Source organism: Chelon labrosus (assembly GCF_963514085.1).
Source record: "Chelon labrosus genome assembly, chromosome: 5".
NCBI classification, from domain to species: domain Eukaryota; kingdom Metazoa; phylum Chordata; class Actinopteri; order Mugiliformes; family Mugilidae; genus Chelon; species Chelon labrosus.
This window is the reverse complement of record NC_140341.1, coordinates 24,652,515-24,663,166: the sequence shown is the minus strand read 5'-3', so window position 1 is coordinate 24,663,166 and position 10,652 is coordinate 24,652,515. Positions and strand designations below refer to the sequence as shown.

Below are 10,652 nucleotides of genomic sequence, written 5' to 3'. Positions count from 1 at the left end.
AGATAAATAATAAATACAAAAGCTCGAGCCATAACATATTCCATTTTATTTAATACGCTGACAAATTCACCAACAGGTTTCAAGACACTGACCTCTTCGTTCATCTTCTGTCCTGGTGAAAAAGCAGCCAGGTGGTGAGCTTTTTTTCACAGCAGACGACCTCACTGTTAATAGTAGGAAAAGCACACGTGTTACTGATGACATTAATGAGGGCTCTGTTCCATTATGACGCCGTGGCGCCGAGCTACAATGGCCAACACTGAAAAATTGAAGCAGCCATTATCCCAGTATTATTTACACCAGCTTTTTGTACTGAGTCGTGACAGAACGTTTTCATGGACAAGGCCCATAAGATGATAAGAGTCCTGTTCGTGCCACATTACAGTTGCCCACACAGTAATGTAAGCCTCTTAGATTTTCATTTGAGAAATATAAGACATGACACTCACCGGCACGTATACAGAATGGGCGATGTGGCTTTTGGCTACGTAGGCACACATGATTTTTCATCCATACGATCATCTTCTATGTAAATATCTTATAATTATGACTTAATACCCCCACGATTAGTAATATCTTGTAATTACAAGGTTCAGAATGTGTTGTATTTTTTACTATTTCATAAAGTGTCTTTGTTAACCGTTTTATGCCTTTTCACTGAACATGCTCAGGAAAACCCTGCAGCAAGTTTGTTTTAGCTGTAGAAGTCAACGAGGATATGACAGATCAAGAAAAAAGCAGCCGGACTACGTGTTGAAGTGCAATACAAAAATGACACGTGAAGAGGTGCCAAGAGGTTGTGTGAAACTGAGAACAGATCATGGCCGACGCTTAGGGCCGCAATTAAAGCCGCACGCGCTGAAATACACACTGACAGAACGTTCCACTGCCTGAAATGGTTTGTTTACAGATTAAAACCGGATTAGAATCCATTCTGGGCCACCACACTCATTCATAACATAGCATTACTTGCAATTGTGGGTGTGTAAATACAATGGTTTATCAGTTTAACTGTCCAAAGCGCGGTTTGCCTCACTCAACCAGATGCTGCCTGCTGACGGACTTATTAATTAGTCACAGTAGCTAGTAGCCACTTAAAAGAAGTGCTTCCCAGAAACCCTGGTAGAAACCCTGCTAATAATGAGGCTGTTTGCCAGCAGGTGAGTGTACTCAGAATGGAAAAACAGAGGACAAACAGTCAAGGATGCTGATATCTCAAGGTATTTCTTTACTGATACGTTATGTAAAGAGAAATATGACATATACAGGTAGTATTGCCAGGAAGGGTGCCCAAAAAGTTTAGACAAGAAACATGCAACAAAACATGCACACACATACGTGTTACTGGTAGGTGATATGTCAGTCCATTTACCAGTAAACATGACAAATGTGTGTGTGCGTAAGTGTGTGAGAAAGAGGTAAATAATTTAATTGAAACAAGGAAGAGGACGTGAGGTGCGCAGCTTACGTCTGTAAGTAATCAGGCACTAGATGTTTTTAAGTGACTCAGTGATGGGAAGTGATCCCCCCACCCTTCCACACCAACCATCTCCATGTATTTCTACTCAGTACTTCCAGGAAAGCCATACTCCCTTTAAAAGCATGTGCTCAGACGTACACACACGGCCATGTACTTAGCATGCATGCTCACACAGTGATTCCTGACAAACATTTTATGTGGCGATAAATATGTAGTTTTGACATTTAGGAAAGAAAAGAAGAAGCTTGGAATGAACTATTTAGAATTTAACCCCAAATACTGAATGAAATGCAGTAAAATGGAGGCTAAATCAAGATAACGCTACAATTCTACCAGCATGCATGTACTACAGATACAGAAATAGCTCCAAATCTCTATTGTTCCATTAATCTGTATAGTTGGAGGGTTTGAAACATCTTTTCCACAAGTACTGAAGTGTTTTTTGAGTACTGGTTGCGAACGCATGCTAACGTGCCTGAAATTATAAATATAGCATGATAACATGAACAAGGTAATGTTCAGTCTGCACCTTACACATCTACACTTTCCACACGTCCAGAAAAAGTTCTTTATGTTGCAATGCTTTATCAGACATTAATGACATTTTTCAGGACTCTTCACATGTGGAGGTCCTTCAAAATGAAGTCTTTAAGTGTTAAATGAAAGGTAAACAGGATCAGGTCTGCATGAGAATTCTGTTTTCGTTCATCAAAGAGTCAGAGCGTTGCCCTGTTTGACATAAGAATCTATTGATTTAGGCTCTGGAAGACTTGTAGGAAGCAATCAAGAGGTGGTGAATTGATTGACTGGGCTATTGATTTATTCATTCATTGAGAGGTCACTCCATTGGATTGGGCAGCGAGTTGATGGGATCTTAATTTGAGAATTGATTGCTCTGTGTCTCCTGCATGTGCCTCGTTTTTCCTGGGGATCTGCTGGTATGTGAAGGGCAGGGTCAGACAGAGTGCAGCTCGTGCAGCCACGCAGCCTCGTAGCGGCGACAGCAGCATCATTTGAACAAATTGTATGTTGATTTTCTGGTGGGGCGCAACAAAAAGCTACAGTGTTCATCATGTTCACCTCGCAGATGTCATGTCGCTGACGTTCAGTGTCACAGATCATTAAACACCACTGACGTCTGGGTGTGTGTGCGCTGGTATTGATGCGCCGATAATGGCTGCACGTGTGTGCACATGCATCCATGTGTTAAGAAACACTGAACCCAATGCACGTAACGTAGCCTTCTTGACCTCTGCGTATGTCCTCATCAACATCAGCACCCTCCACCTCTTGACTTAACGCATGACCGCGCACATATGGATGGATCCCAGGGGTCAGGAAGAATCCAACTTGTTTGAATTTTGGTGAGTTTAAAGTCAAATATGTTGATCACTGTTACAGTCTGCTGCTAGACAATCACAGGACTGACACAGTTTTGTATGATGTGAATTATGATAATGGTACACAAACACTCAGGCCTAGAATAGAATAGAATAGAATGTATTTACGCTTCCAATGCACATAGCCTACATATCACACACATAAAGACGCGTACTTCCATTAGCCTCTTGCCTGTTTCCATGGAGACAGTAGTGAGCTGTCCCTTTCTACTAGGAGCAGACCGTTTGACTTCATCACAATACGCATGCACGCTGTCGGTTTTACCATATAAGTCTCTACTACTAGGCCTAATTGATGCTGTACATTGGGCTTATCTAAAATGTTATATTGTCATTGCTCTGCTTTGCACAAAGTTCTAATTTGCAAATCTTTTCTATGGTCTCATTTCTTTTGCAGATCTTGCAGACAATATCCTTTTAGGTGCATGGAGTAAAATGAGCTCAGAGGTCGAAGGTGATGGTAGTTTGAGAGGAAAAATTTTTCTCTTTGTGAAAAAAATAAAAAGCAACGAAAATGGCACGGCTTATTACTTTATTTCCAAGAAATAATTCTACAGTATTAGGTTCAGTATATTTGTTGAATGTCGTTTGTAGGCTAAACTGTACAGACAAAACATCTTTTTGGTGAAACTGGGGCCGATGGGCTGCAACTTACAACTACACCCAATGTGTTAGTTTATCACACCCCAGTACACTTTCACTTCAACACTAGCAGCTGCACTTCTGCCATCAGCATCCCACTGTTCATCCAAGGCTCAAATGTTGATGAAAAACCCTCTGAATATGATTCGACTGTTCCAGCAGTTGCACTTTGAGTTTTTAGTAATTGTGATTAGAGATCATCACGAGGTAGTGGCAGTTTTCTTACTATTATGTGCTGAACTTTCACTTCCTCTTCTGTATGACAGCCTTGTGCGTGCAGCAAGAATCTGTTTGTCTTGCACGGCAGGTTGCAGATTCTTTCTGACCTCTGTCTGCTTCACTTACACGTACATGCAGTGGAAAACATTCATCGAAACTGGCCATTAGTGGTCTCTTTTACTAAAACCTTACTCCAATCTCTCTCATCTTTTAAAAAGTTATTTGTTCTGCTATTCATTAGATCAGGATTTTAGCTCATGAATAATCTCCACTGTAACATTTCACTACGTTATGTGTCTAACTATCTCTGCATATAATTGCACAATCTTATTTAACTAAATGTCAACTTTGTCAACAGTATCATACTATCTGATTTACTGTATGAACTCTCTGCTGAATGTTTTCATTATTTATTTTGTTGGATTGAAGGGAATGTGAGCAGTTATCGAAAGAGTGTCTTGGAGGCTGAAACCGTGTTCACAACGTCACATGCATGTGACGCATGACAGAGCAAAGCCTTAAATAGATGCACAAATATCGTCGTCATTTCCTTCTAGAAGTTAAAAAAGCCCAATTATTTAAATTAGATTCAATGGAAAGGATTTCTTTTTGGGACCGAAACTCTTGGCTATTGGGTTGTAGAACAAAATCAAATGCTGTGGTGCTGGAAAAAGTAAACCATTATTTTCTTCTCAATGTACAATAGATATTTCTCTTTCAGGCTTTTGCAAGTTCTTGTACTCCACTATTCATCTTATACACAGCAGTAAACGACAATGAATAGCTGGGCACACACAAAGAAATTTACATTAAAACTGGGAATCCCTCCATCCAAACATCCATCCATCCATCCAGAATAGGATGGTTATGAGCCTCTCAGGTCTACCACCTGAATTTTTCACTTGATTTTAAACTTAACAGTTACCACATCACTAAAATGTATAAGATCTTTTGCACTATTTCAATACAATTAGAGGGATTCTCAATAGTGACATCCAATACTTTAACGTACTGTATCTTTCCTTTAGATGAACGTCCTGTTCATGGATGATACAAGTCTTACTCAAACCTGTGGAGAGATGTTGTGCCATTCTTCACAGAGGAATTTCAGCCACTCTTTGCTGAGCTGTTTTAGTTGTTCTGCTTCCACTTCAAAATACTCCAACAGTGTTCTATTCGATTCTAATCTAGGGACGTACTGTATTTTGTCGGGTCATCGTGATGGGTTCTGGTGACCATCTACAGAGGTGGGTGTCATGCCAAGTTGGAACAACACGTTGCATGTCGTAATTTTTCAAGGACAGCTTTATGTTGGGGTATTGTTAGAACTGCTATTCACGTCCCTCCAAAACAGCAGGTTACTGAGGGTCTTGAGTCTCATGATGGTCTCTTTTTATGAGGTCTGTGGGTATTTCCTTACCATGTAAAATCATGTTGCATTAGAGGCAGCCCAAAATTGGCCAAAACTTACAAAGCAGTGATGCTCTCAAGTTTGCTTAGAACCTTGCATGCAATTATGCTAAATAGGATGTTTCATATGTACTCACTTTTGTTGGAGTGGTCACAGGTGTACTTAGAGCAACAGGATCATTATTGTTAAATATGGTCAAACTGCTGAAAACAATTAATGCTGCTTCTAATAGAATAGTGTCGGGACACACAGTCCATCACAGTTTCCACGTCCATGCTGACCCCTGTCCACTCCCGCATGCCCCTACAATGGACACGTGAGCATCAGAGCTGGACCATGGAGCAACTGAAGAAGGAGGTGTGGTCACCATTTCCTTTACATCACGTGGGTGACTAGGTGGGTGTGTATCACTTACTTGCGGGAAATCAGGAGGCATTATGGGAAGAAGGCGGCGGGACAGAATGACACATGTGGAAGATACTTAGAAATGTACCACATGACCAAGCATTGTTGCAGACCAATTTCACAGAAATGGGATTCCCCTTTGGCAGTGGCCTCTTTCAGCAGGTTAATGCAAAAATGGTTCAGGAATGAAGTTCAGGGTGCTGACTTGGACTCCAAGTTGCCCAGATCTCGATCCCATTGAGCACTGGTTCGATGTGCTGGATGAGCAAGTCTGGTCTATGGAGGCCCCACTTCGCAGCTAACAGGACTTAAAAGATCATCTGCTAATGTCTTGGTGCCAGACACCACAGCACACCTTCAACGATCTGCAGAGTCCATGCCTTGACGGGTCATGTATATTTTAGCAACAAAAGGAGGACCTACACAATATTAGACATAATATTTTGGCTGATCAGTGTACACTTTGCTTTAATGAGGGCTGCTGGAGGCCATGCCTACACGGGTCAATTAACCACCTCCATTAAAGTCAGTCACAGTCTGCATCTAGTCAAGTCAGACCAGGTCCAAAATAACGCCGCTATACCAGGTCTGGAAACCTAACATTATGAAACCACTTGCAGAAAGATGTATGAAAACAAACATAGCAACCACAGCGGCTACCCTGTGTTATGAGGAGTCTGATATTAGAACAAATCAGTATCTCTCCATCTCTCAACTAGAGGGTTGAGAATTTCCAAGTAGTAAGCTCCTCCTCAGGACAAGCTGTACAAAGAGCTCAAACTTCCAATACCTGGGATGTAACGGTGTCCCAAGTTTCAAGGCTCAGAGTATTTGATGAAACCACACTACCAGAGATTGCTACAGAATCCAGAGCTACAGAAGTGACAACTTCTTCCAGATTACCTTGAGTTTGATCAGAGATTACCATACAACCTCAGTTCATTTGCTCACGACATGGGCACAGCTACAGTGACGTGTGCAAAGAATCACAGAGTTCATGGATGGGCCAGCAAAGCTCAGCTGTTGCAACTTTTCCCTGCAGGTCAGAGCTTTAGTAGGAATGTTTGAGTGACTTGGAAGGAACGCTACATCGAGCTGCAGTGTGTACCAACAGTCAGGTGAGGAGACCAACTGCCTGCGATACTGGCTGTGGTATGAAATGCACTGAAATGTACATCTACAGACACAATGATGAACTGTTAGGAACGACAAGCTGGTCCTTTGATTCAAAATACAATGGAAGTAACCAGAATAACTGAAAAGGAGGTCACAGGAACCATGGGAAATATTGGCTACAACATCTGGTACACATGTAGGCGGGTGTCAGACAGTAATTCTGGAAACAACACTGCCCATCAAGATCTCCACCAGAGGCACAGCTGGGATGTGGACGTAGTAGCTTCACAACAACATGAACACTTGGGATGGCATCTCTGAAATAGTGACACAACGCTGGTAAATTATAAGTGCATCAAAAGCATTCACTGAGGAGGTTGTTGAAAAGATCGATTAGTTTTAAGGACCATCTAAAGTTACAGTAGGGCTCTTTCTGATCTCTTTAGCAGAGGAATACTATATCACTGTTTTTGAATTTGATTATTCATTTATCTTGCACAAGGTACAAATCGGTATCTACAGTCACATGTTTAAACACTGAACATTGCTGTGCATTTTAAATAGATTAAGGTACCTCCTTTTGCATTTTGCATTCATCTCTAAAATGACAAAATGTTTTCATTTTAAGAATTTACAGAATACACAGTTGTGTTGTGTCATAGTTATTAAAATGACATATTTTTAGGTAAATCTTTGAATAAAGTCATTTTGTTTCCATTTTTTTCGTGTAGAAAAAAAAATACCCTTGTTCATTGATAATATTACGTTTCATAAAACCGTGTCAGGAGTACACAAGGCTTAAGTAAATTCATACGCGTTATCCACAATCCAAACACTTGCGGCAGCTATGACATTTTAAGCCGTAAACATCCACAGTGTACATACCGCCGTACTGTCGTAAAACTGCCGTAACAAGCCGTGACGGCAGCTAAAGCACTTTACGGATATCATCGCTTGTCATGTAACTTTCGTGCCGCGAAGCTGTCCTTGTAACGATGTGGAGAACGCGTAAGTGTTTTCTTCTAAATTTTTTTGGCTAAGGAGTAAAGAAAATCAGTTTCTATTTGCATTCAGTGATGCAGGGTTGTTTCATATTTTGTATTTAATTGTTGGTTCATCTCGTTCAGTTTAATATGCGCTGTAGCCAAGTTAGATAATATGTAGTAAGACATTATTCACAAGCTCGGTGTGGTGATTTGATTAACTGCTTTTTTACAATGACAGCTTAATTTGTAAGTGTATTAGCAATCGTTAAGTGCACAGAGAGTTTAAAGCCCTGTTAAGCTAGCATCTGCCTGCAGCCCTCATGAATTAGCGTATGCTAGCGCTACTGAAGGGGGAGCATGATTGCAATGGGAGGAGAGAACTTCAAGCTAAATGGGACCGTCTTCTACACACCTGTCAAATCGCTGATCAGGCATAACATTATGACCGCTGACAGGAGAAGTAAATGACATTGACCATCTTGTGGCATTCATGTGGATGTTACCTAGACACGTAGCACCCACCTAGACCAGACCAGGCACCCCCACCCTATAGCAATGACACTCCTTGATGGCAGCAGCCATCCCCAGCAGGATGCAGCCTGACACAGACACACACACAAGAACGCTTTAGGAACAACTTAAAAAAACATGAAGAACAGCACAAGGTGTTGACCTGGCCTCCAGATTCACTAGATCCCAAACTGATCAAGTATCTGTGGGATGATCCACAGAGGTCATAATGTTATGCAGTAATAATTATATAGACAGTGTCATTACAATAGTGCAATGACAGAAAAACAAAAATACAGTGAGAATATGAATGAAATGATAAATTAGAAAAATTTACTGAGACACTGATGAATATCTTGAGGATGTATGTGATCATTTTGCTGCAGGAAACCCAGCAGCAATGCTAAGATATGCAGACAGCACAGAGTCTGATAGCAATAAGAACAAAGAGCTTCCGGAGCTTCTTGCACTGTTGATGCATCAGTCTCTGAAGGAGCTACCTAAGGTCCCAACAGCATCATGCAGGGGTTGAGAAGAGTAGTGTAATATGTTTTACAGTTTGGCAAGAACTTACTTCTGTCAGTTATTAAATTTAATGGTTTGTTTATTTTTCCCACCAACATTCTGCCTGTTGGTACACTCGTGAACATACTGTCCATCTCCTTCACAGATGTTATCTACTGAAGCTTGCTGCGCGTAGCTGACAGGAAATCAGCCAAGGACAAAAACCCAGTATGGCGTCCCGTTTCCTCCAGTACTCGGTACTTCTTCAGAAGTATCGTACCCCGCTGCTTGTGGCCAGCTGCGGTGGGGTCTTTGCGGCCAACATGGTCTACCACGTTTTCCCTGACATGTCCTTCCGTCAGCTCTATCAGGCGTGGCATAAAGGAGAGCCCGTCAAGCTGTCTGAAAACCTGGAGAATGTTTTTCAGCAGGTAGTGTACTGCATGATTGTGCTTTTTTCCCTCAAGGTCACATTGATGGTTTCTTTTTAACAAGCTTCATTAGAACGGTAGAATTTTTTGCGCATGGTGCAGAATTCACTTCATCGGCAGCCATTAAACTGTTTCAAAGAACGATATCTGAGCAGTGACATCTGTGTCTGGGAAATTGCCCGTGGAATTATACGCAGCATTTTTTCAGTAGCTTATGCAAGAGTCAAAAGAAAGAGACAGACCTTTTAATAAATTACAGCGCACGCAAATCACATGTTCCATTCACAAAACTTACAGTTTGTAATTTATTGAGGAAAGTTGACACTTCCAATTTCCAAAATTTATTCTTGTTGTTGTCATTTATAGGTGTTGAAGGACTATGGGATCAGCTCAAGCAAGAATTTCACTGTGTTTGCCTCCTTTGGGTTCCATCCAGTTGGCGCCGGCGTCCCGTGGCTTCCTGCAGGGGCCCATATTGGCATCCCGGCTAACTTTAACAGCAGTGCTGACGACCCAAGTGGTATCACCAACCGCAGCATCTTCGTCAACGGCAAAACGGTGGACTGGAGCGGCGGAGTTGGTTCTTCTCTAAAAGACACACTGATGTTTTCCCCCGAGGCGCAGAAGTTTGCCATAGCCAGGGAGGTGGCCCGCCTGCAATCTGGAGCACCTGTCATGAGTGCTGCTGTTGCCCCATTCTGTCTGGGTGGAGTCTGGGTGTACAGTGTGCTGCTGAAGCAGGTGTTCGGGCTACACGCCGGGCCGGCGCTGTTTCGTGGGGCTGCGAACCTTCTTGCGCTGGGTATTGGTGCCGTTTCCTACTTCCTCACCACAGACGCACTCAGCCAGTGGATTGACTACAGCACAGACAGGCGTGCGGCTGCAGTGTCCCGCGATTATGCCAAAGGAGGGGTAGAGTTTTATGAAAAGATCCTGTCCAGAAATAAGATACTGCGCTCGCTGATGGGGCAAAAGGGAGAGGAGATGTACGCTCCCAGTGGGAACTTGTTTCCGGCTCACATCCTTCAGCTCAAACACACACCGTACACATCCAGGAGAGAAGGGATCCTCGCTCTGCTCAAAAAGGAGAAAGCCTGAACAGAACGCTTATGTAGAGAATAAAATAAATGACCGCATCTGCAATAGACTGTTCAAAAATAGAAGACTGGGTGCCTGAGTTTTTTAGTTACAATAATTTGACCAAAGGAAGTAACCTATTTTTCATTGAAATATGTCAAACCACATGTGCTGAATGTTATTTTGTGTTTCATGAAAGGGTAGATGAATTGAAATTACAAGCCAGTCTCGTAAAGTCCTGGGGTGAGTCAAATTAAGCGACCAGTCTAACTGGTGACTTTGTCAAACGAAGAAAAGATGTAGGAGGTTATCTCTGGAATATTTAAAAATAAAATGATCTCTATACGTGTGTTGGCATATATGTTGTTGAATATACATGGTTGATCAGTGACTCAGAGTGAGGGCTCATTAATTAGAACGTATTAAGTGCACGTAGATTTTCCCTGGTCTGAGATTTTCCAATAATAGCTC

General features: G+C 42.0%; 1 protein-coding gene across 1 annotated transcript; it reads left to right on the top strand.

Annotated features, from left to right (window-relative positions):
- Nucleotides 1–7,577: 7,577 nt before the first annotated feature.
- tmem177 (transmembrane protein 177) lies at nucleotides 7,578–10,526 on the top strand. Its single transcript, XM_084544235.1, has 3 exons — nucleotides 7,578–7,681; nucleotides 8,840–9,104; nucleotides 9,471–10,526. Exons 2-3 carry the CDS (start codon nucleotides 8,904–8,906, stop codon nucleotides 10,200–10,202), a joined length of 933 nt encoding a protein of 310 aa, XP_084400361.1. The 5' UTR covers nucleotides 7,578–7,681; nucleotides 8,840–8,903; the 3' UTR covers nucleotides 10,203–10,526.
- The last annotated feature ends 126 nt before the right edge of the window (nucleotides 10,527–10,652 follow it).